The 26,875-nt window shown below is 38.3% G+C and overlaps 1 protein-coding gene and 1 long non-coding RNA gene across 3 annotated transcripts in view; both read left to right on the top strand.

Annotated features, from left to right (window-relative positions):
• The window catches only part of LOC136866503 (pyruvate dehydrogenase protein X component), a 95,862-nt gene extending 79,861 nt beyond the window's left edge, over positions 1 to 16,001 (top strand). For both annotated transcript variants that reach the window (XM_068226751.1, XM_067143537.2), the window contains 4 exons: positions 1,708 to 1,884; positions 2,013 to 2,197; positions 8,731 to 8,831; positions 13,758 to 16,001. In XM_068226751.1, the coding sequence (XP_068082852.1) occupies positions 1,708 to 1,884; positions 2,013 to 2,197; positions 8,731 to 8,831; positions 13,758 to 13,930 (636 nt within the window). In that variant the 3' untranslated portion in view covers positions 13,931 to 16,001. The remainder of the gene's footprint in view (positions 1 to 1,707; positions 1,885 to 2,012; positions 2,198 to 8,730; positions 8,832 to 13,757) is intronic.
• Positions 16,002 to 16,010: 9 nt separating this feature from the next.
• Positions 16,011 to 17,129, top strand: LOC137498920 (uncharacterized). The gene is made up of 2 exons (XR_011017943.1): positions 16,011 to 16,810; positions 16,901 to 17,129. It is a non-coding gene; the product is annotated as an uncharacterized lncRNA (long non-coding RNA).
• Positions 17,130 to 26,875: the final 9,746 nt, after the last annotated feature.

Below are 26,875 nucleotides of genomic sequence, written 5' to 3'. Positions count from 1 at the left end.
CCTGGGATAGCACGAGACATGTTGATAAAAAAGGAAACTACGAGATAATACTTGAATTAAATTTTAGGTTATAACCACCGAATTACCGTCAACTTTGCTTCTTCAGCAACCCAAAGCTCTGCTAACATACTGCAACCTCTCCAAAGGGTAAGGTTACAATTAATAGGTTTAATGAAGAGAAAATGTTTGCTACCGTAATGCTTTCACCAAAAGCACTGTACACTAGGCACGTCAACATGTACGAAATTAAATTTGCAAGCACATTAATTACAGGAAATAAACAAACAGTTTAACCAACATGACTATTAAGAAAGGATAACCGGGAAACGGCTGGGAACCATATCCAGGCGGTGGAAGGTATTGGTAACACTGAAGAAGCGAAGTCAATGTAATCCTAAACTTTACTTAACAAGTTAGATTCGATTTCATATATAAAGCAATAACCAAGATACAATTAAAATAATGACGGCATAATTTCAACAACCATTACAATTTACATGAGGGTAGCATTTAGTAATTAAATTTATTTTACACCGGAACATCACACATGACGTTCCACTGTCGTGGCGTTACCTTTAAAAACCCAAAACAGTTCGAAATAAATAAAGGAAGGTAACGTTATACTAAAGTGAAGAGATACATCTAAAAAGGAAAAATAATTTACGTGTAATCATGGAGCAGAGCATCTTCGGTGGGTAGCCCCCTCAAAAACACTTCTGAGAAAGGGTACCCGACCTAAAGATGAATAATCCACGATGAAGCGGAATGAATGAGATAGTCCCGAGAAAAATATTACTGATAAGGATTACTTCGAAAGGCGTATAACAATTAATTTACAAAACAACAAACGGGAACTATCTCTTAACAAAGTGAAGCGACTTACCGAAACGGCTAAGTCATAATTATAACATTTGGAAGCAGAAGGAAACACGGGTACGCTCCGGCAAGATAAATAGAATGAAACACTACATTTGAAACAGAATACCAGAAAAGTTAAAAAATATTAATCAGTGCTTACCGGATGGCGGGGCCAAGAAGACCCGTACCTTGGAAGGTGACCGTTCCCTTCAGTGGTCAAACAGAAAAGACGCCCTCGCAGAGCAAAGCTCCAGCGACAACGCTTCTCCCCGGAAATTATGAAATATTACCACGGCCAATGAGCGTACGATGATTTCCTTCACCTACCAATCACATTTCCTTTTATTTTCTCCAATAGGAGCGCAGAAAATATAGTGCTGACAAGGAACATTTAGGAAGCCTCTAGAAAAATTACGAAATTGGTGCAACTTTACGAAACCGGAAATCTCCCACGCCAATGTGGCGCGTGTGGTACAGGATGCACCAGAATTACCATGACAATCAAATAATTTCAAAATCATATTGACTTCAAGCAAATTAAACAATTCCAAAATTCACATACTAAGGAAAACCAAAACAAACAATAGAATAAATCCTTTACATACATAATTTATCGCCGTCTTCCGAGTCCAAATAATCAAATCCCAATAATCACAACATATTGAATAGGTGGAACATCTTTCTCTTTTTAGCATTATAGGAAAAATGTTAAATCTTATAATGCAGGTTTATTAACAGCGTTATCCAATCGGATTGGGGATGTAGCACTACTAATAGCTATATGGTAAAAAAATCAAAATCCTGTTCTTATTTATACTTTTATGTAAATGTTTTTTGTTGATTTTTCAGAGACAAATACCACATTCTTTTACATCTGTGCAATGTCCTATTGACAAGATTTTGGAAATGAGGAAAGATATGAAGAAAGATGGAATAACAGTGTCGATCAATGATTTTGTTATTAAAGCTGTAGCTCATGCACTACAGCAATGTCCAGAAGTGAATGCACACTGTATAGGAGACCAGGTATTACTCCTTTAAAATGAGTTTTGTTTGCTAATAAATTGATTTTTTCTTAAATACTTTCTTTTGTATATTTTCCCATTCCGTGCCAAAATTTCTTGATAATACTGAATCGATCTTTCCCTCATTAGGTAACTCTTGTCCCCAACATTGACATCTCAATAGCTGTAGCTACAGATACAGGACTCATAACTCCAATTGTGAAAGATGCTGCTAGTAAAGGCCTTATAGAAATCTCATCAGTGGTGAAAGAGCTTGCTCTCAAAGCAAGAGAAGGAAAATTACAACCTCATGAATTCCAGGGTGGCAGTTTCACGTAAGTTATTTATATAATTCATCTACTCCCTGTTGCATGACCATACTACCTGTTTGTGTAGAGCTGTTGCTAAACTTTAGCATCAGTTTGTTGAATGCATTATGTATTTTGTCCAAAAGCTTATTTAAGACCTGCTTGGAGCATGAAAAATGATAGAATAACAGAGTCCATCAATTATTTTATTATAAGTTGTAGTTTTTGCGCCGGCCCCGTGGTGTAAGGGTAGTGTGCCTGCTTCTTACCCGGAGGCCCCGGGTTCGATTCCTGGCCAGGTCAGGGATTTTTACCTGGACCTGAGGGCTGGTTCGAGGTCCACTCAGCCTACGTGATTAGAATTGAGGAGCTATCTGACGGTGAGATAGCGGCCCCGGTCTTGAAAGCCAAGAATAAAGGCCAAGAGGATTTGTCGTGCTGACCACACAACACCTCGTAATCTGCAGGCCTTCGGGCTGAGCAGCGGTCACTTGGTAGGGCCCTTCACGGGCTGTAGTGCCATGGGGTTTTATTTTGTTTTGTTTTGTAGTTTTTGCACTGCAGCATTACTTAAAAGTAAATGTGACCAGGAAGTTATTTCAAATAGCATGATCATGGATAGTTGGAAGTTAATATTTCACAGGGTTTTTCATAATATGTTTTGATATGTTTTCATGGCCCAGAATAGATAGGAAGTAAACCACATCTATTCAAATAATGATGCTGCTGTATTGTGGGTGGTTTCTGTGTAGAACTGTAGGTGCCCTGTCTTAATGATTCAAACTTAACACTTGTTTGCTTCATTGCTTGAACGTCTGTCATGAATAAAACATAATGGAATCTTGTTTTCACTGGAAACTGTTACTTTGAACAATTTCTTTAACAAGCCATGGAATTACAAATGAAAGGTAGGAGAGGCTGAGGAGGACTTAGATTGTGATGGGTGTAGTTATTTGAGAACGACATACAGTAAAATCTTGGACTGTGAGCAGCTGCGAGTGTTTTATAAGATGAGCAAAAATGTTAAATGAATTCTAACTTGACAAACAGGTGAGGTTTTGCTCTGCAAGTAGTACTGATCTGTCTGTTGAGTGTAACGTAACCACAGCTGAGCCAATCGTTCCCTTCCCCTCTTCTTCACTCTGTGGGATTGTGACAAGTTTTCTTTCACTTTCAAGTTCAGCCAGTGTGCCTCTCTCATGCAGTTAGCATCCATATGAGTGTACATACTGTATTGTATTCTATAGCATTGTAATCACATGTGTACATGAAGCATTTTTAATTTTGTGTCCAAATGTGGTGACTGTTATTTAGTAATTTCATTACAGCAAATGTCCGACTCGTTGACTCAATGGTCAGCGTACTGGCCTTCGTTTCAGAGGGTCGCAGGTTCGATTCCCAACCAGGTCGGGGATTTCAACCTCCATTGGTTAATTCCATTCGCCCGGGGGCTGGGTGTTTGTGCTGTCCCCAACATTTCTGCAACTCACACAATACACATAACACTATCCTCCACCACAATATCACGCAGTTACCTACACATGGCAGATGCCACCCACCCTCATCGGAGGGTCTGCCTTACAAGGGCTGCATCTGGCTAGAAATAGCCACACAAAATATTATTATAATTACAGCAAATGTACCTGTGAAGGAAAAAAAGTTGAAAAGGAAGGCGGTAAGGAGAAGGAAATTATTAGATTGGAAATTAAGGAAGAAATCATTGAGAAATATGAATGAAGTATCCATGTGGCCAATATTGCAAAATTTTATACAGAATCTACAATAACTATTTGCACAATATTAAAGAAAAAACTAAAGGATCTAGATGCAGCAAATGGAATCTCAGGAGTATCAAAGCAATGGCTGCTTGTTCTATAACATGTATGATGTAGAAAAGTTGCTTCTTGTGCGGATAAATGAGAATGAAAAGCAACTAGCAGGTAATACTGTGACCGAGAACTTCATCTGCGAAAAGGCTGACCTCATAAGTAATCTACCATGTATATCAACAGAAAATAAAGAAGACTTCAAGGCAAGCAGGAGATGGTTTGATAACTTTAAAAGGAGGGGTGGCATCCATAGCGTTGTGAGACACTGAAAGGCTGTGAGTTCAGATGCTAATACAGCTGAGGTATTCGCTTCTGAGTTCCATGAGCTCATTGTTTCCAGAGTTACATACTGCAACAGGTCTTTAACTGCGATGAGATGAGGTTATTTTGGAAAAAGATGCCAAAGAGGACTGATATTACAGCAGAAGATAATGTTATGCCCAATCACTACCCCATGAAAGACTGTCTCACCCTCTTGCGTACTACTAATGTAAGTGGGGATTTAACAGCCAAGCCGTTGCTTGTGTATCTTTCTGAGAATCCATGAGCCTTCAAGAAATGCAAAGCGCACAAGAGCAAGTTAAATGTTATATGGACGTCCAATGGCAAAACTTGGGTCATCCATATGTTGTTCATTAAGTGGACCAACAAGTTGTTCTGTCCTGCAGTAAAGAAATACCTTTTAGAAAAGAATCTACCACTCAAAGCCTTGCTAGTTATAGATGTTCTTGTTCATCTTCTAGACCTTGAGGAGGACTTGGTGGAGGAATTCAGGTCCATTAAGGCCAATTTCTTACCTTCCAGCACCATTCCACTACTCCAGCCTATGAATCAGCAAGTCATTTCAAATTTTTAAAAACTCTACATGGAAGCATTTTTTCCAGTGTTGCATTGAAGTGACCCAAGGAAAAAACGTTACACTCCAAGAATTTTAGGAAAATTATTTTCACATGGTGAACTGCATCAAGATCATCGACAAAGCCTGGGATGGGGGTCACCAAGAGAACCCTCATCTCTGCTTGGAGAAAGTTGTGGTCTGATTAAATTCTTGGATATGACTTTGACGGATTTGTTGATGAACAGGTTCCACTGGTTGTGAAAGAAATCTTGTCTTGTGGAAGACTGTAGGACTGGAGACAATTGAGGCTGACATTCAAGAGCTGGTGGAAGAACCAGGAGCTAATCACAGACTAACTGATGGATCTGCATCGCAAGGAACACCAGGGGGTTATGGATAGAGCCCTGCGCTGATATACATAATAACATCCGCATCCACACTTCCTTCGTCCGCATCCATGAATGGTATCCGTATCCGCAAATGGTTATCCGCGGATATTATAAATATTTACCTACAGTATATTACACCCAAGATATTGAAATGCAGAGATCTGTTAATAGGCCTAACACCTGGCACCAGAACCCCTACAGTCACAGGTTTATGAGCGTTCACCTTTGTTCCTTTCTTCCACTAATTGCAGGCAGAAGCCAGTTAGGCTCAGTTCAGATTTATGGCTTTATGATTTCAAGGCTCTGTATATCACCATTCTCTCATACCAATATTAAGGGTCGTCTAACTGCAAGCAAAAGTAAGAGTATACCTGAGTGAAAATCAATAAACATCATTATTTAGAAATGATCAGCAAAATTATTCGTACTGGTATACAGTTTGTATTCGCCAAGACACTAACTTCGTGGATATCCGCATCCATGCAGGGATCTAATTATGGAGAAAATCTCATCTAAGAAGAAGGAGAAAAAGACACTTCAAATCAGATTAGGGAGATGTGTAAAATATGGGAAGCAGTGCAAAATTTTGTAGCAAAACACCTCCTCTAAGAAGGCTGTAGCAGTCGGAGCAGTGAATCTGTTCAACGACAATGCTGTGTCGCATTTCATAGAAATCATCAAAAGGATGTAAAAGCAACAGCCGTTGAACATGTCACATGAAAATGAAAAGATACCAGAGAGCCAACAGATAGCAATTCCATGCTTCTCCTCATCTCTTAACTGTCATGCCATTAAAGATTCTGTTACATGGTAAAGCGCAGGTTAATTTGTTTTACTGTATGTCTTTTACTTTATATTTTGTATTAATCATTTTACATTCACATATTTTTTGGGTTGTAAAATGAATAATTTGGGTTCAGTTATTTCTTATGGAAAAAATTTGCTTCGATATATGAGTGCTTTGGATTACAAGCATGTTTACAGAATGAATTACGCTTGCAATCCAAGGATTTACTGTAAATCACACCAGGCAAATGCTGGGGCTGTACCTTAATTAAGGCCACGGCCACTTCCTTCCAACTCCTAGGCCTTTCCTTTTCCATCGTCGCCATAAGACCTATCTGTGTCGGTGCGACGTAAAGCCCCTAGCAAAAAAAAAAAAATAAAAAAAAAAAATTACTGTAAAGCAATAGGAATGTGTATTTGGAACATGCTGATGAATGAAGAATGATAGAAAGGTAGATTAAAATGGAAAGGAACTAGACTGCATCTAGAAAGGAGGAAATAAAAGTTTCTCACAAGAGTGACAGAATTTTGCCTGAAAAGGGATTCTTTGATATGTCAGTAAATCTTACTGATAGGGGTGTTTTGGAGTCCAGTTTCTTGGCTGAATCGTCAGTGCAAATAATACTTATCAGATCAGTACAGCATGAGGTTTTATTTTAGGTGAGATAAATAAAATGTACCCTGTGTAATATTAGATTTCAAAGAACTTTAAGAGAAAATGTCATATTCCTACAAAGTTTAAAAAATGGAATATAGAAATACTTGAGAATTTTGACTTTATTTCACCCTTAAAATACATTAATTAGTAATAATAATAATAATAATTATTTCTTGTGGCTATTTCTAGCCGGGTGCAGCCCTTGTAAGGCAGACCCTCCGATGAGGGTGGGCGGCATCTGCCATATGTAGGTAACTGCGTGTTATTGTGGTGGAGGATAGTGTTATGTGTGGTGTGTGAGTTGTAGGGATGTTGGGGACAGCACAAACATCCAGCCCCCGGGTCATTGGGATTAACCAATGAAGGTTAAAATCCCCGACCCAGCCGGGAATCGAACCCAGGACCCACTGAACCGAAGGCCAGTACGCTGACCGTTCAGTCAATGAGTATTAATTAGTTAAATATGTTGATATACTTCTGATGCATCCTAAGTACTGTGATGTTCCATTCAGCACCAAAGTACAGAAACATACTAGCCTGCAAGGCCTGTCACATTGTTTCACGGATGTGCATAGCACAGTTAACTGTATAGATAATACACACTTGGCATTTAGGTTACTTCATATGACTGACTCACTGTCCACTGCAAAAGAACCTAAAGCTTCAGAGTTGGAGGGTATCAAAATAATAAAGACAAAAAATGTGTGTGTCTGTGTCAGAGCCACGACCGTTAAATATGTTGGGCATAGAATATGTCATGTGGGTATTAGAAATATGGTAAGTGAAAGCACAGAGTTTTTTTTAGGGAGGATTTTTTCTTTCTCTTACAAATTTTGTGAAATTTCACTATTTCCAACCTGCATCGATTCAGTGGCATCTTCTTGAGTGTTATGGGGCTTTACCTATCTCCAGAAGCTCAACAGAAGCAGTAGACGTACTATTCTGGCTTGCGGTGCTCAACTCTCTTGGCTTTCTCACATTGTCTATAGGCCGACTTATGCTTGGCCTTGAAACTTTTGGGCTTGTTAAAATTCTTTCTAACATACATCGAGACATTTCGGAAACTTTCATTCTGTCATATTATCTCACAAATATTTTTACAGATTTCGATTGATCTTGCATAGATGAAATGAATGGCACCTCTTGGTACTTGTCATGTCATGGTCCCAAGTAATACTAATTTTACCAAGCGAGTTGGCCATGCGGTTAGGATTGTGCAGCTGTGAGCTTGCATTCGGGAGTTAGTGGGTTCGAACCCCACTGTCGGCAGCCCTGAAGATTGTTTTCCTTGGATTCCAATTTTCACATCAGGCAAATACTGGAGCTGTACTTTAATTATGGACATGCCCGCTTCCTTCCCACTCCTAGCCTTTTCCTATCCCATCGTTGCCATAAGACCTATGTGTGTTAGTGCAACATGAAGCAAATTCTAACGACAACAACACTAATCTTATTGCACTCTTCGAGCTCTAATGTCATCAGAAAATGTCAGATGCAGACGCTACTCACTTTTGCTCCATCTGACCTTGTAAGCTATTTGGTTAGACTCCTTGTCACTTCTTCATTTCAACTTAATTATTATATTTTTGCTAGTTTATATAATTTTGAAAGTATTAAAGTAAGTTTGATGTATACTTTTTTTTTTGGCGGTGGGGGAGACATACTTTTACCGAGGAATCCTGTTAAGCAACAAAAGGCTAGACTTGTGCATTTAATCAAGCAAGGTGTATACCATTTCAGTTTCTATTTGTTTGCATGTGAAACCAACAAAACTCATTAATAGACTAATGATATGTGTTGAAATTTTAGGAGCCTTAATATCTTTAGATGATCTTACGTATGTAGCTGCTATGATGTTGAAGAAACCACTGGCCAGGAAAATCCAAATTAAGGCTTTTATTTATTAATAATGCTTATGGATGTATGGAAATAGTAAATTGATTGAATGAAATTATAAGAAGTAAACTATACTGATTGTTGACATTTACATGTATGAATGTATACAAAACATACTAACTGCTAATTACAGACAAAATTATGTTTTTATTTTCATATTTTAGAATCTCAAATCTTGGTATGTTTGGAGTGAAAGAATTCAGTGCCATCATCAACCCTCCTCAGTGTGCTATCCTTGCTGTTGGAGGTGGACAAGACATCCTTGGTAAGTAAAGATTTTGTCTAGCTTTACCCTGATTTGACAGTGTTTGTTTCATTTAGTTTACAGTTCGTCTCTTAGAAATGTAATTAGAAATTGAGGACCAGCATGCAGTAGTCGAAGGTGTTCTGTGATGGTGATTAGCCTTGTCAAATGATGACTGGATATAGAATGATCTGATGTTTTGACTGTTCTGAAATTAGAGCATTACACAGTCTTCCACTGACATGGAGAATTCCATCTTGATTATTACTTGATTGTTTTATGCTGTTTATCTTCAGCATGAGGCATTTAATGGAATATTAGAGAATATAAGACTGTTAAAAACTAGTAATGTGTCAAAACTGAACTTTTCTATCAGTCAGGACACTAGTTGTGATTAGGTAGTTCATGGGTAACATTTTGGCAGCACTGTGTCCCACGAATGGACAATGTCCATTATTGCTGTCTGTAATTTAAATTACCTTAATTACCGGGATGATGCTTATTATCTAAAGGGGGTCCAAAATCCAGGTCACCAGCCCCTCACAATGGTACTAATTATTAGTAAAGAAGGACCATCGTGTCTGGTAATGGACATTGTATTCCATACGAGACGTTATGGCTGGCATGTCATATTTCAGGTTATATTTGTTATATTTGTAACATTGAAGATAACAAAAGTTTTTGCAAGAAGTGAGAACAATTTTGTGTAAATAATGTAGGCCTATATATATATCATTAGCATATCTCACATAGTCCTTAAAAAGGCATTGGGTTCTTCCATTTTTTCAGTTTCTGAACAATGAGTTTTGTAATCTACCACATGATTTTTATGGCTGATGAAGTCTCAAATAGAGACGAAACATGTCCCAAAATATATTTAATATGTCTTTATATTAAATAGTTTTCACTTGTAAAGTGATGTGTATTGATTGGGTGGACCAAAACCTAACATTGTTTCTTAGTACCACCATTACGTGATGAACACCATGGGTCGACGTTACTTGCGATTAGTACTACTACCCTTAAAGAGCAATAATGACTACTACCTAAGGAACGTGAACGGCTATGGCCTTCAGCTGGGTCTGTGATTAGTATCAATGGAGAGAATTACTATGGGAGTAGTACCATTATATGAAGAACACCATGGGTCTATATTGCCTATGATTAGTACCACTGTGTGAGCAACACCGTGAGTATATGTGGCCTGTGATTAGTTCCACTAAGTGAGGAACACCACGGGAATACTGGCGCCCGTGATTATTTCCACTATGTGCAGAACACCATGGGTTTGAATTACCTGTGAGTGGTGTCATTGTGTGTGACATACTGTAGGTTTAAATTACCTGTGATTAGTACCACCATGTGAGAAACACCATGAGTCTGTGTTACCTGTGATTAGTGCCACTGTAGGAGGAACACCATGGTTCTGCTTTACTAGTGATTAGTACCATTGTGAGGGGCCGGTGACCTGGATTTTGGACCCCTTTAGATAATAAGCATCACCCCAGTAATTAAGGCACTGTGAATTATATCCACTGATTTTTTTTGTTTCACGATCATTTTTCATTATCATTTGTTTTAAATTCTAGTCAGTGGATACATTTTGAAGTTTTAATTTTCATTTCGTTGCACCTCATGCCATTAGGGGTGGATGACCTACTTGTTAGGCCCCTTTAACAACAAATATCATCATCATCATCACTAATTAGTCCTAAAAGATTTCCTACTTATGCTCTGTCAATGAATTATATGTTTAAGGACTCCCTGTATTTCGTTAATAAGTTGTCAACCATAACTCAATGCCCTTTTGTTGAGTTTTGATATGGAGTCCTTTTTCACTAAAGTGCTGATTGTCTTGGTCATATCCCTCATTGAGCATGTGTTCTCTGAGGGCATTGCTAAGCTATTTCATAACTACTCGACTTCCAGCTATTTTTTGTTTGGAGGGCAATTTTACAAACAGGCAGGTGGTGTGGCTGTGGGAATTCCACCTTTGCTGGTGGTGGCATGGAGCATTTTGAGGAGAAGGCTCCTATTTCTTCAGCGTCTATTAAACCGATGATTTGGTGGAAGGTGTGTTGATACATTTGTGGTGTCCTGAGAAATTTTACCACTTTCTAGACCATCAGTATCTTTCATTTGAATTCATGGTGGAGATTGATTTGGATGGGTGCTTTCCTTTCTTGGATATTGTAGTGAGAAAGGAGAGAAGGTGAGAAGGGCACATTGTTTAGTGCAAGCCTATGCACACAATTCGCTACTACCATGCAGATTCTCACCATCATCCAGCACAAAAACAGGGTATTCTCACAACACCCACCATGGGGACAAAATGAGTTAGTGAACCATAAACTATCCAGGAGGAAATGGATACAATCAGTCATGTTCGAGTGTAATAGTTATGATGTACAGATGCTTTTTTTTTTTTTTGCTATTTTTGTTTAACGTCGCACCGACGCAGATATGTCTTATGGCGACGATGGGATAGGAAAGGTCTAGGAAGTGGACGGAAGCGGCCGTGGCCTTAATTAAGGTACAGCCCCGGCGATGTACAGATATATAGAACCCTATATCCCAGAGGGAAGAATAAGCAAACCTCACAGAATGAAGAAGTGAAGGGAGCTGTATAATTTCTTTATTGTCACAATACCACAGACCTAATTGCTAAGATCATGTACAGGCACAGTATAAAAACTGTGTTTGGCAATGTCACAAACATTAGTCACAGTTTATATAAAAACAAGGACAAATCGTCTCCACTATTATACCTTACGGTGTACAAAATTTCCTTTACCCATGGGATGGTATACATTGGAGCACAGCCTATCGTGATGTCATATTTCAAGGTACACAAAATATAATAGGTTTAGGCCCGGTTTTATCAACACATGTTAAATATATACTAACAAGTAGTTAGTTAATACGGAGTTAAAAAATTTAACATCTTGTTAGGTTTCTTGCGTTTCATCAAACTTTTCTTGTGAAATGTTAACTAATCGACTGTTAACTCTCCCAATATTGCGCAGTGGTACGAACATGCTGTTTTACAGCGCGCTCTGATGCGCTTTTGTTTGAGTACAGCTGTAAAATATGCGCGTGAAGTGAAACGGAATCGTAGTTCTAATTTTTCCTCCTTCGAAAAAGAGTTGTTAATTGAATTAGTCAGTAAATATATATAAGTTATTGAGTGCAAGCGCACAGATGGCTTGACGATAAAAGAAAAGGACGAGGCATGGGAGAAAGTCCGTGAGGGTTTCAGTGGGGTTAACAGATACTTTTTTAGCGGGTATCCGCTGTCACTTAACAAAATCACTTCGTTAATTGTCCCACTTCAAACTGTGCTCCGATATGGGAGTTATTAAATATTGTATTGTCGTGTGCAGAACCAGACCACCTAGCAAGTATATCCCTGATTTGGAGGTTAGGCTCACTAATCACCTGAACATTAACATTAACAGACAAATATCCCTTCCGATTACGATATATTTCGCCCAATTGCCTCCAGGTGATTGGATTCTTACATGTGCGCAATCTATTGCACCTAGAACAAACACCAGGAAAATGGCTTATTTCATAGAAGTCGCGGATAATTTGCTGACGCTCTTCAACTGAAGGGAATGTTATATACCTCCTTCTCATGGATGCTATTGCTGCAGACACTCGACAAACAACTCTACTAACAGTGGCTTTAGAAATTCCAGCATTGTCTCCGACCATTATGTGAAAATAACCAGTAGCAAAAAATCGTAATATTATCAGTACCTGCAACATTGGAGAAAGAGGTAAGTTTCTCTTCGTAGGATACTCCAACCTCACCAACGACTATTTTCGATAACCTGTATCTATGAAGAAATTCCGCATCCGTCAAATTTTCAAAGTCATAACGTCGCTGAACTCTTCTTCGATCAGGATTTTGTAAAAGATCTAAATAGAGCAATTCCGCATCGAAAGCGAGATTCACAGCAGCCATTTTGGAACAGGTTGCTAAATGCTAATGTTAGCCATTTAACATTGGAAATGGCTGATGTTAACTTTAATACGCAGTTTAACATTTGTTAATGTTAACAGTTGTTGATGAAACGCAAATTTTCTTAAATCGTATGTTAAAATGATTTAACACCTTGTTGAGTACTAACATGTGTTGATGAAACTGGGCCCTAGGATCATACAAGAAGCAGTGGCAATATGTAACAATCCTGATAATTTCAACAGGGACACAGGCTATCATTTAAGCAATATGGGGTAGCCAGTTATTAAAGTGGGTAGTTCTCTCCATCCCTGTGTCTATTTCATTTTGTGTTTTTCCAAATTCATACTCTCTTCAGTGGTAGATGGTTCACTCAACATGTGATATATTCTTCATCGATCTGCCCTAGTTAAAATCTACTGGTGGTACACAGGTAAATATTTATCTTCAGATTGCAAAACTGCTGTCTACATATCTGGATGTTTATCTGACAATCATAATACAGGCCCTTAGTATTGAAAGAGAACATTTCATGGCTGACAGAACTACATTCTTTGTCAGTTACGGAGGAAGGTTAAATCTCGCACAGAATTTCTCAAAAGTGTTAAAAATTTGTTTCCCTTGCTCTGATTTGTAGGCCTATTACTTCTATATGCTTGGCAGTAGAATGGGATACTTGGATTGTATATTATCTTTTCATCATTGTCTTTACTATGTTGGTTGGTATACTGCTTTAGAACTGTGCTATGGTTTTTTTTTTCAAATGCATGGACTTCCTGTGCATCAGCCATTCAAGAGAAATTATTATTGCATCTGACTAGAAATTGAGAATATTTGGGTTTGAATTCCAAGAGAGATTGAAATTTCCATGTCATTTTTACTTACAAAACTGAAATTTAATGTTGGAATGGAAGATTCATCATGTTTTCAAAGTATAGACATTTTATTAATTAATACTTCACTGCTTTTTCCAATTTTAGGTGAAGATGGCAATAGTCAAACAAAGATAACTGTAACCTTGTCCTATGATAGACGTGCAATTGATGAAGGTTTGGCTGCTGAATTTCTGGAAGTGGTTCGAAATATGTTGGAAAATCCTGCTATAATGCTTTTAGGTGGCCATCAAGACTTGCGAGCTAAACTTGGGTTATGAACAATATTCTGTGATAAGGTGAGATTTAGTTTCTAGTCAGTTTTGGCATTTCATCAGCAGGTTAACTTAATAAGTTAATGTGGTGTACTGTGCAAGATTGTTATAGTTATTAAATGTATATTTGTTACAATCCCAGATAAAATTTGTGACACTAAAGTTTTTGCTTCATTTATTGAATAATGAACTGAACAGTGAAATTAATGTATGATTGTTGACATGAAGTAGTGAAAAACTACATTTTTAATTATCTGTCATGGAAATCATTTACTTCGGTAGAGGTGAGGTGCTGAAATCAAGATTCAATGCATTATCTAAAGCATATTTGCTGTTTCCCTTTATTATAAAAGGTGATCAAGATTTCTTCATTGGCGAACTGAGAATGCTTGTTGTAAATAATTTCAAATAGGTTTGGTTAAATGTGTAAAAAACAAAACAAAAATGGTATATATGTAAATAGCTGTTATCACTGCCATTTTATCGTGAGCATTGTTCATATACCTAACATAAATTTTTGAAAAGGAGTTGTGTAATGCCTTATGGTTATAAAAACAGTTGGTGAAAGTGTATAGAACAAAGAGAAATAAGACAATACTAATAAACCTGAAATGCTGGTCTGTCAGCTTAGGGAAGGTTGCAGTTTAGAACAACATGATAACATTTAGGATAAACTCTTTGCAATGAATATATGTTAGATATATCCTTAGTAATTGTAGCATTACGAGAAAATGGAAAGGAGTAGAGATGTACTAGCTTGGAAGGCTACTGTTGTTTTACTATAGAAAATTGGGATGATGGTCAGTAATTCTATATAGTTTGTGCATGTCTCAAAATAAAAAGATCTGTCTGTGAAATCGTAGCTTCATCAAGGTTAAAAAGGTTTTGGATATGTAAAGAGAATGGACCAAAAGAGAGTAGCTTCAGAAAGGTCTGGAAGGCCTTCCAAGAAAAAGACGGAACACTCAAATAAAATTAGGAACTGGTAGGAAGAGGAGTGGAATGGTACAAAGTCCAATTTATTATTATTTTTTTTGCTACCTGATTAACGTTACACTAATGCATCGAAGGATGGGAAAGGGCGCAGATTGGAAAGGTAGCGGCCATGACCTTAAGGTATAGCCTCAACATTTGCCTGGTTTTGTTCAGTGTGAACATGGAAAACCATCTTCCCAAATGCAACTTCACAGTAATGCGAGCCTAACCACACGGCCAACTCACTCGGTTGTAAAGTCCAAGAGAACAGAAGTAGTATCTATATCAACAGAAATAGTGTGTGCTCTTACCCTGCACCTAGGCAACTGGAGACAGTCAAATGATGATGATGATGATGAGGAGGAGGTGAACCTTCGTAGCGAGTTTTTATGACCAGATGCCCTTCCTGACAGAGGAGTTAATAAGATGAAATTAAATGAATGACGTGATATATGATAGTAGTAAGGGAAAGGTTGAAACCCAGTGCTGGCACATAACCTGCTTCTGTCGAATAACACCAAGAGGTCTGGTCAAGGCTTTACATCCCCATCCAATGGACGAATTACCATCAACAGCGTTATATGCCCTCACTCTATATGAGTCCTGCAGAGAAGTTTGCAATTGAATTTTGGCATGCAATCTAGTGATTAGGTATTGTATACCACCATGTTACCGTGCCGGCCAACATTCTGATGGTGACATTTTTTCTGACCAACGGGACTGGAACTGGCTAACCACGGTGTCAGACCCTATAGACTTCAACACCTCAACAATCTTCAAATTTCTGTAGCAGTTATTTACGCAAATTTTAAAAATTTCAATGGTAGCAAAGTGTTATCCCAAGAGGGCTACAGTTGCTGCGCAATCATGTGATTGTGAAGAGTGTCAAAATGGTGTAGGCATGTTTGACATTCAGAAAATGTAACATCATTTCAAAATTATATTTCCATGTGGAGAACATGAACTATGAAGAAAGTGAAGTGGAGTGTGTTCACCATGTAATTGTCCGATGGAAGGTTTAAATTGAATGGGTACTCAACCACCAAAATTGTTTATTGGGCTCCAGAAAATCTGCACATTCATGTCGACAAAGCAGTCTATTTACTGATTAATTGGACCATTCTTGTTTGTTGGTAGGTCACTGGCTTCATGTATCTCAACATGCTGCACATACCATTTTACCAGCCATCCACGTGCTTTGTGCGGACGAGTAATTTTACTTCCAACACAATGGTGCTTCACGGCATGAGAGCCTATCTTGATGGTGTACTACAGGACGTTGGATAGGATGTAGAGATGCTGTTGAACCTCCACCACATTCCTCGACTTCTACCTATGTGGGGAACCTTAAAGGATGTGATGTACCATTAAAAATCACCTACATTGCCTGCATCATAGAAAAAATTGAGATGGCCTGTAGAGCAATCCCTGTGAACACTTTAGCCACCATGCATTGCTTTGCCAAAATCTGAAGTGTCTGGATGCTAATGGTGGATATTTTGAGCACCTAATAAAAGTTTCATGCTAATAGTGCATACTTTTTTCATGTTGAAGCGTATATACATTTTGTATTCCGTATTTTTCTCATTTGCCTACTGGACTAACAAAGCGAGACACTAGAATTCTTATAAATCTCATTTAGTTATACAAGATTGACATACCTGTTTGAAAATATATTTGTCATAAGCTTGGCAAAGTAAATGGAAAGCGTGTAGAAGTTCATCCATGTGATTACCATCAGAAATGATGATTCTGTATGCATTATTGTGAATAACACAAGGAATATTTTCTTTCATTAAAGTGGGAACTTTTCTAGGTATTCTAGACCTCAGTTTTACAGAGTAATACTGTATGTTAATATTAAGGGGCTTACCACTTCTGGGACACATAGCAAGTTCCTCAAGCTGACAGGTGTTGGATAGTGTTTAATTATAGTACGTTATTTTAATGAAAGTTTTTTAAATGGAATTTAAAATACTAGCAAGTTCCTCAAGCTGACAGGTGTTGGATAGTGTTTAATTATAGTACGTTATTTTAATGAAAGTTTTTTAAATGGAATTTAAAATACTACTATTGGCTCTGTACAATTGCACCAACCTTATTTTATCATTGTATGAAAATTAAAAAGATCACCTTTCAATTTGACAAAAAATCAGAATAAAAATGTAAATACAAGTTGCTTATCTGGTAAATTCAAAATGTTATAATAAACACACCTGAAAAATCTTAACCTGAAGTTTTATCTTTCCCTACACCTTTCTGTTTATTTAAGTATTGGAAAGGAACAAACAAGTGTCAAACCAAGTCCTTTAAAGGTAAGACAATGGAAAGAAACACAGTGACAGACCAGTGTAGGAAGAGGGAGCAGGAGCAAGAAACAGAAGAAAAACGTGAAAACACAAAAGTACAAGGACAATCTCCACGTCTTCGAACACTGTCATATTTGAATAGATAGGTTCTCTCCTCATTATCAATACTTAATGAAGGGCCATCTGGACAGGTACTAGCTGTTTAGAGGAAGTACAGCTAGGCAACCATCTATATATATAAAACTCGCTTTCGCTCGTTGGGGGCTGCGCCCCCAAACCCCCAATTCCTCTACATTATAAGTGGTCACATGGAAAATTACAGTGACGAACCGGTACTTCGTTACGAAAAACGGATTGCGCCACCAGACGGCCCATATATTCGCTTACATGTATGGTCCTCTAATATTTTCTCGTACCGTACATTCACGAGTTATAGAAAAGATAGCGTTAAACGTTTCGACGTGGTGAAAATTACATACGATTCTCACAAGATAAGAAATTATTTTCCTAACAACGGGGAGCTACAGTCTTGAAAGTTGGTAGGTTTATCGTATTTGAAACGCTCTATATTTCCGTTATTTGATGTTTAGTCGTATCTGCATCGTTTTCGCCGCAGATTGGTTTAGAACCTTGGATTAGGAATACAATGTTTCCGTTTTACTTTCGTTTTTCCATTTTTACAGGGTGCTAGAATCATGCATTTTGCTCACGTGTCACCCTCGAAAGTTCCAGTGAGCCTGCTAAATTTCATGAACCTATCGGTCTTATAAGTGTGTAACACAATAAAATTAACTACGGAAAATGTAAAAATTGACGTTAAATCTGAAAAATGCAGCTCTATCTAAGGCATAAGGGATCATGATACGACTAAAATTCCCGGGTCAGAAGTTGTAGATCTCTTCATGATCGGATCCGAACGTCTTGTCCATTTGGTGGTAGAACTTACAGTATAGCCACCAAAATCCTCGAAACGCTAGTTAGCACCATAATGAAAATTACTTCCAGATTTCGATATTTTCTGGAGATAGAATTTTACTTATTTAATGTTTTGCCGTATCTCCAAGGGATTCACCATAAATTGCTTAGGAACCTTAAATTAGCCTGAAATTTTATTGGTGTTTCCATATATTCCTTCCATTTTCCTATACATTCAAGGCAGCTAGAATAATGAATGTCGGTCTGCATATGCCCAATAACCGTGCCAAGGACCGTGCTGAATTTAGTGCATCTATCTCTCTCATGAGTGTGTGAATCAGTAAATTAATTTTTGAAAATTTAACAAAATTTTCCAAAACCGGGAAAATGAAGCTCAATCTGAGGTAGAAGGGGTCGAGATACGACAGAAAGTCATAGGACCAAAGTTGTATATCTACTCATTTTAGGACATGAAAGTGCAGTCCATTTATCGATAACTATTACGGTTTACCCACAAGAGATCTCGAAAGAAAAGGATGCACCGTTTTTAAATTTGGCTTAATATTTCGAATTTTTAGTGGATTGAATATTAATTATATTAACTTATTGCAGTTTCTACGCCGGATATGGTTTAGGAGCTAGAAATTTGCCAAATTTTAATTTTGTAAGGCGCTGCATCACGGTGTAGCCATTTTGTTTGGGGGAGAGGTAAATTTAAAACTTTATACTTTTAGGAATTTTTCCGCAGGATACACGCTAATAGCTATCACATTGCCAAATTCAAAGTTCCTAGCCCATCTGGAGGGGTCTAACCCGAAATTTTAGTCCGGTAATTTGATTGAGCCGTGGGGGGTCTAAATATGAAAAATTTGAACTTTCCGAAATTTTTCCTTGGGTTACAGCCTAATAGGTATCAGAAAGGGTCTACGAAATTTGAGTCCGATAACTTGATTGGGCGGAAGGGTGTAGCACGAAATTTGAGTCCGGTATTTTAATCCGGTGTGGGGGGGTAAATGTGATAAATTTGAACATTTTGAAATATTTCCACGGGTTATAGAATAACAGCTATCAGATTGCCGAATTCCAAGTTTCAAGTTCATCTGGAACGGAAGGGTCTAACCCGAAATTTGAGTCCGACATTTTGATTCGACGGGAGGCTAAATACGAAAATTTGAACATTTTGTAATCTTGCCTTGTGTTGCAGCCTAATAGCTATCAGATTTCCGAATTTCAAGTTCCTAGCTCATCTGGAAGGGTCTAACACGAAATATTAGTCCGATATTTCGATGGGGAGGAAGGAGGGCTAAATACGAAAAATTTCAACGTTTTTGAATTTTGCCTTGGCTTACAGCCCAATAGCTATCAGATTTCCGAATTTCAAGTTCCTAGTTCATCTGGAAGGGTCTAACACGAAATTTTAGTCCGATAATTTTATGGGGCGGAAGGGGGGCTAAATATGAAAAATGTCAACGTTTTTGAATTTTTCCTTGGGTTGCAGCCTAATAGCTATCAGACTGCCGAATTCCAAGTTTCCAGGTCATCTGCAACGGAAGGGTCTAACCCGAAATTTGAGTCCGATATTTTGATTCGATGGGGGCTAAATACGTAAAATTTGTACATTTTGGAATTTTGCCTTGGGTTACAGCCTAATATCTATAGCATTTCCGAATTTCAAGTTCCTAGCTCATCTGGAAGGGTCTAACATGAAATTTTAGTCTGATATTTTGATGGGGCGGAAGGGGGGCCAAATATGAAAAATTTCAACGTTTTTGAATTTTTCCTTGGGTTGCAGTCTAATAGCTATCAGATTTCCGAATTTCAAGTTCCTAGCTCCTCTGGAAAGGTCTAACACAAAATTTTAGTCCGATAATTAATTTGGGCGGAAGGGGGGCTAATTATGAAAAATGTCAACTTTTTGGAATTTTTCCTTGGGTTGCAGCCTAATAGCTTTCAGACTGCTGAATTCCAAATTTCCATCTTATCTGAAACGAAAGGGTCTAAACCGAAATTTGAGTCCGAAATTTTGATTCGGTGGGGGGTTAAATACGAAAAATTATAACTCTTTGAAATTTTGCCTTGGGTTTCAGCCTAATAGCTATAGCATTTCCGAATTTCAAGTTTCTAGCTCATCTGGAAGAGTCTAACACGAAATTTTAGTCCGATATTTTGATGGGGCGAAAGGGGGGCTATATATAAAATTTTTTAACTTTTTGGAAATTTTTTCGGTTGCAGCCTCATAGTTATCAGATTGCCGAATTTCAAGTTCCTAGCTCACTTGGAAGTGGGCAAACATTAATGTCAGTCAGTGAGTCAGTTAGCCTTGCGGCTTTATATAAGATAACTCGCTTTCGCTCGTTGGGGGCTGCGCCCCCAAACCCCCAATTCCTCTACATTTCAAGTGCTCACATGGAAAACTACTGTGACGAAAAGGTACCTCGTTACAAAGAACGAATTCGCCACCAGACGGCGCATATATTCACGTACATATTTGGTCCTGTAATATTTTCTCGTTCCGTATATTCACGATTTATAGACGAGGTAGCGTTAAACGTTCCGACGTGGTGAAAATTACGTACGATTCTCACAAGATAAGAAATTATTTTCCTAACGTAACGGGGAGCTATAATCTTGAAACTTGGAAGGTTTATTGTGGTTGAAACGCTCTATATTTCCGTTATTTGATGTTTTGTCGTATCTGTTCGAGTTGACCGTAGATTGGTTTAGAACCTTGGATTAGGAGGACAGGGTTTACGTATTACTTTCGTTTTTCCATGCTTACAGGGTGCTAGAATCATGCATTTGGTCACTTGTGGCCCACAAACGTTCCAATGAGCCTGCCAAATTTGATGATTCTATCGGTCTTTTAAGTGTGTAAAACAGTAAATTAATTACGAAAACTGTAAAAAATTGACGTTAATCTGAAAAATGGAGTTCTATCCAAGGCATAAGGGATCATGATACGACTAAAATTCCCGGGACCGAAGTTGTAGAACCCTTCATGATGGGATCCGAACGTCTTGTCCATTTGGCGGTACGACTTACAGTTTAGCCACCAAAATTATCGAAACGTTACTTAGCACCATAATGAAAATAGCTTCAGGATTTCGATAACTTCTGGAGATGAAAACGTTAAACAATTCAACTCCTTAGAATTTCTCCGTCGGTTGCAGGCCAAAGATGTAACTGCGACAAATTTTAATTCTTCGGCGCACTGCAACATATCGTCCAAAATTTAGTTTAAGGCAAGGGAAGTAAAAATAACACAAAATCAACATATGGAACTTTTCCACAATACAGCCTATTTGCTATCATATTGTTAAATTTTAAGTTTCTAGCTCATGCCGAAGTGGGTAAACATTTATGCCAGCCAGTGAGCCAAACAGTTTTATGTATATAATATAGAGCCAGGCAATGTGCACGCTAAATAGTGGAGACTTTGGTTAGGAAATTTATTGCGGAAAAACGGTACGTCGTATCAAAGTATGGATTGCGCCATCAGACGACCCCTTTAGTCTTCTACATTACTGTCTTAGGCCTTTTCTAGTATCTTGTGTATTTATACCAAGGAAGGAGGTGAACATATCGATCCATGTCAAATTTCGACCGCTTTAAACAAGTTAAAAAAAGATTTTGCCAACTTAGCAGACACCTACACTCTTGAAACTTGGCACGCTGGACGACAATATAACGACCTACAATTTTGGTTGTTTGAGGTTTTGCCGTATCTCCATGGTCTTCACCATAAATTGATTAGGGTACATACATTATGCTGAAATTAAGGTAGCGTTTCTAGGTAAGTTATTCCTTCAGTTTCCCATACATTCATAGCAGTAGAATAATCAAAGTCGGTCTACATATGGCCAATGGTCGTGTCAGGGAGCGTGCTGAATTTAGTGTCTATCTGTCTTATGAGTGTGTTAATCAGTAAAAAATGTATGAAAATTTAACAAAATTGATAAAAACCGGGGAAATGAAGGTCAGTCTAAGGTAGAAGGGGTCGAGATACGACAAAAAGTCATACGACCAAAATTGTAGACATCTTAATTTTAGGAAGCGAAAGTGCAATCTGTTCATTGATAGCAATTACCGTTCAGCCACAAAATAGCTCTAAACGAAAGTCTGCATCGTCATTAAATTTGGCTTCATATTTCGATTTTTCAGTGGGTTAATTATTCAAAATTTGAACTTGTTGCGATTTCTTCGTCGGTTACAGGCTTGGATCTAGAGCACTGCCAAATATTAATTTTGTAGGGCACTGCATCATGGCGTCCGCCATTTTGTTTGGGGGGAGGGGTGCAGAGGATTTTGATTGGGTGGTGGAGGGGTAAATATGAGAAAATGGAATGTTTTGGAATTTTTTCTTCGCTTACAGCCCAATTTCTATCATATTGATTAATTTCAATTCCTGGATCATCTGGATGGGCCTAACACGAAATTTGAGTCTGATAATTTGATTGGGCGGGGAGAGGGCTAAATATGAAAAATTTGAACTAAATTTGAATTTTTCCTTGGGTTGCAACCTAATAGCCATCACATCGCCGAATCTCAAGATCGTAGATCATCTGGAAGGCTCTAACAAAAAAATTGAGCCCGATATATTGATTGGGCGGGGGGATTAAATATGAAAAATTTTAACTTTTTGGCATTTTCCATGGGTTTCAGCCTAATAGCTATCAGATTGCCGAATTCCAATATTCTAGCGCATCTGGAACGGAAGGTTCTAAACCGAAATTTGAGTCCCATATTTTGATTCGGTGGGGGGATAAATATGAAAACTTTGAACTTTTTGGAATTTTCCCTTGGGTTGCAGCCTAATTTATATCAGATTGCCAAATTTCAAGTTCGTAGCTCATCTGGAAGGGTCTAACGCGAAATTTCAGTCCGATAATTTGATTGGACGGAAAAGCGGCTAAATATGAAACATTTCAACTTTTTAGAATTTTTCCCAAGGTTGAAGCTTAATAGCTATCAGATTACCGAATTCCAAGTTTCTAGCTCATCCGGAACTGAAGGGTCTTACCCGAAATTTGAGTCCGATATTTCGATTCGGTGGAGGCTAAATATGAAAATTTTGAACTTTTTGGAATTCTTAATTGGGTTACAGCCAAATAGCTATCAGGCAGCCGAATTTCAAGTTCTTAGCTCATATGGAAGGGTCTAACACGAAATTTCAGTCCGATATTTTGATTGGGCGGAAGGGGGCTAAATATGAAAAATTTCAACTTTTCGGAATTTTTCCTTGGTTTGCAGCCTAATAACTGTCAGATTGCCGAATTTCAAGTTCCTAGCTAATCTGCAAGGGTGTAACACCGAAATTTGAGTGATTCGGTGGGGGGGCTAAATACAAAAAATTTGAACTTTTTATAATTATCCCTTGGGACACACGCTAATAGCCATCAGATTGCCACATTTCAAGTTCCTAGCTCATCTGGAAGGGCCCAACATGAAATTTCACTCCGATATTTTGATTGGGCGGAAGGGGGGGCTAAATATGAAAAATTTCAACTTTTTGGAATTTTTCCTTGGGTTGCAGCCTAATAGCTATTTGATTGCCGAATTTCAAATTCCTAGCTAATCTGCAAGGGTGTAACACCGAAATTTGAGTGATTCGGCGAAGGGGGGGCTAAATACAAAAAATTTGAACTTTTTGCAATTTTCCCTTGGGACACACCCTAATAGCTATCAGATTGCCACATTTCAAGTTCCTAGCTCATCTGGAAGGGCCTAACACGAAATTTCACTCCGATATTTTGATTGGGCGGAAGGGGGGCTAAATATGAAAAATTTCAACTTTTCGGAATTTTTCCTTGGGTTGCACCCTAATAGCTATTCGATTGCCGAATTTCAAGTTCCTAGCTAATCTGCAAGGGTGTAACACCGAAATTTAAGTGATTCGGCGAAGGGGGGGCTAAATACAAAAAATTTGAACTTTTTGGAATTCTCCCTTGGGACACACCATAATAGCTATCAGATTGCCACATTTCAAGTTCCTAGCTCATCTGGAAGGGCCTAACACGAAATTTCACTCCGATATTTTGATTGGGCGGAAGGGGGGCTAAATATGAAAAATTTCAACTTTTCGGAATTTTTCCTTGGGTTGCACCCTAATAGCTATTTGATTGCCGAATTTCAAGTTCCTAGCTAATCTGCAAGGGTGTAACACCGAAATTTGAGTGATTCGGCGAAGGGGGGCTAAATACAAAAAATTTGAACTTTTTGGAATTCTCCCTTGGGACACACCCTAATAGCTATCAGATTGCCACATTTCAAGTTCCTAGCTCACCTGGAAGGGCCTAACACGAAATGTCACTCCGATATTTTGATTGGGCGGAAGGGGGGCTAAATATGAAAAATTTCAACTTTTTGGAATTTTTCCTTGGGTTACAGCCTAATAGCTATTCGACTGCCGAATTTCAAGTTCCTAGCTCATCTGCAAGGGTGTAACACGAAATTTCAGTATTTCGGCGAAGGGGGGGCTAAATACAAAAAAAATGTACTTTTTAGAATTTTCCCTTGGGACACACCCTAACAGCTATCAGATTGCCAGATTTCAAGTTCCTAGCTCATGTGGAAGGGCCCAAAACGAAATTTCACTCCGATATTTTGATTGGGCGGAAGGGGGGCTAAATATGAAAAATTTCAACTTTTTGGAATTTTTCCTTGGGTTGCAGCCTAATAGCTATTTGATTGCCGAATTTCAAGTTCCTAGCTAATCTGCAAGGGTGTAACACCGAAATTTGAGTGATTCGGCGAAGGGGGGGCTAAATAAAAAAAATTGAACTTTTTGGAATTTTCCCTTGGGACACACCCTAATAGCTATCAGATTGCCACATTTCAAGTTCCTAGCTCATCTGGAAGGGCCTAACACGAAATTTCACTCCGATATTTTGATTGGGCGGAAGGGGGGCTAAATATGAAAAATTTTCAACTTTTCGGAATTTTTCCTTGGGTTGCAGCCTAATAGCTATTTGATTGCCGAATTTCAAGCTCCTAGCTCACCTGGAAGTGGGCAAACATTAATGTCAGTCAGTCAGTCAGTCAGTCAGCCTTGTGGCTTTATATATATAAGAAAGAAGATAGCATAGATCCAGGCAATGTGCAGGCTACACAATGCAGACTTTCGTTTGAAAATTTATTGCGGGCAAACGATAAGTCGTATCGAGATACGGATTGCGCCATCAGACGGCCCATTTAGTCGCTTAGAATACTGTCTCAGGCATTAAGTCGTATCTCGAATATTTACACCATAGATAGGGGTGAACGTTTCGATCCATATCAAATTTAGTCCGCTTAACACCAGTTAAAAAATAATTTCGACAACTTAGCAGACAGCTAGAGTCCTGAAACTTGGCAGACAGGTCGACGATGAAACGGCCTATAATTTTGGTTATTTGAGGTTTTGCCGTATCTCGAAGGGCTTCTCCGTAAATTGGTTAAGATTCATAACTTAGGCTGAAATTTCAATAGTGTTTCCGCATATACCCTCCATTTTCCCATACTTGCATGGAAGCTAGAATAATGAAAGTCGGTCTACGTATGACCAATGCCGTTGCCAAAGAGCGTGTTGAATTTCGTTCATCTATCTATCATATGAGTGTGTGAATCAGTAAAACAATTTATGGAAATTTAACAAACTTTTGCGAAACCGGGAAAATGAAGCTCAATCTAAGGTAGAAGGGGTCGAGATACGACAAAAAGTCATAGGACCAAAGTTGTAGATCTCTTAATTTTAGGGGCAGAAAGTGCAATCCGTTCATTGATAGCAATTACCGTTCGGCTACAAAATAGCTCGAAACGAAAGTCTGCACCGTCATTCAATTTGGCTTAATATTCCGAATTTTTTAATGGGTAAAATATTAAATATTTGAACTTGTTGCAATTTCTACGTCAGTTTCAGGGTAGGAGCTAGTTCTTTTGCCAAGTTTCAATATTGTAGGGTACTGCATCATGGCGTCGGCCATTTTGTTTGGGGGGCGGGGGGCAAAAATTAAAAATTTGAATTTTTTGGATCTTTTCCCTAGCTTACACGCTAATAGCTGTAACTTTGCCAAATTTCACATTTCTACCACATCTGGAAGTGGTCAATCATTTATGTCAGTCAGTGAGTCAGCCGTACGGCTTTATATAATAGAGATAGCATAGATCCAGGCAATGTGCAGGCTACACAATGCAGACTTTCGTTTGAAAATTTATTGCGGGCAAACGATAAGTCGTATCGAGATACGGATTGCGCCATCAGACGGCCCATTTAGTCGCCTAGAATACTGTCTCAGGCATTAAGTCGTATCTCGAATATTTACACCATAGATAGGGGTGAACGTTTCGATCCATATCAAATTTAGTCCGCTTAACACCAGTTAAAAAATAATTTCGACAACTTAGCAGACAGCTAGAGTCTTGAAACTTGGCAGACAGGTCGACGATGAAACGGCCTATAATTTTGGTTATTTGAGGTTTTGCCGTATCTCGAAGGGCTTCTCCGTAAATTGGTTAAGATTCATAACTTAGGCTGAAATTTCAATAGTGTTTCCGCATATACCCTCCATTTTCCCATACTTGCATGGAAGCTAGAATAATGAAAGTCGGTCTACGTATGACCAATGCCGTTGCCAAAGAGCGTGTTGAATTTCGTTCATCTATCTATCATATGAGTGTGTGAATCAGTAAAACAATTTATGGAAATTTAACAAACTTTTGCGAAACCGGGAAAATGAAGCTCAATCTAAGGTAGAAGTGGTCGAGATACGACAAA

The sequence above is a fragment of the Anabrus simplex genome, chromosome 3, assembly GCF_040414725.1.
Source record: "Anabrus simplex isolate iqAnaSimp1 chromosome 3, ASM4041472v1, whole genome shotgun sequence".
NCBI lineage: Eukaryota > Metazoa > Arthropoda > Insecta > Orthoptera > Tettigoniidae > Anabrus > Anabrus simplex.
The sequence above is the reverse complement of the archived record's forward strand: the minus strand, read 5'-3'. Positions and strand labels throughout refer to the sequence as shown.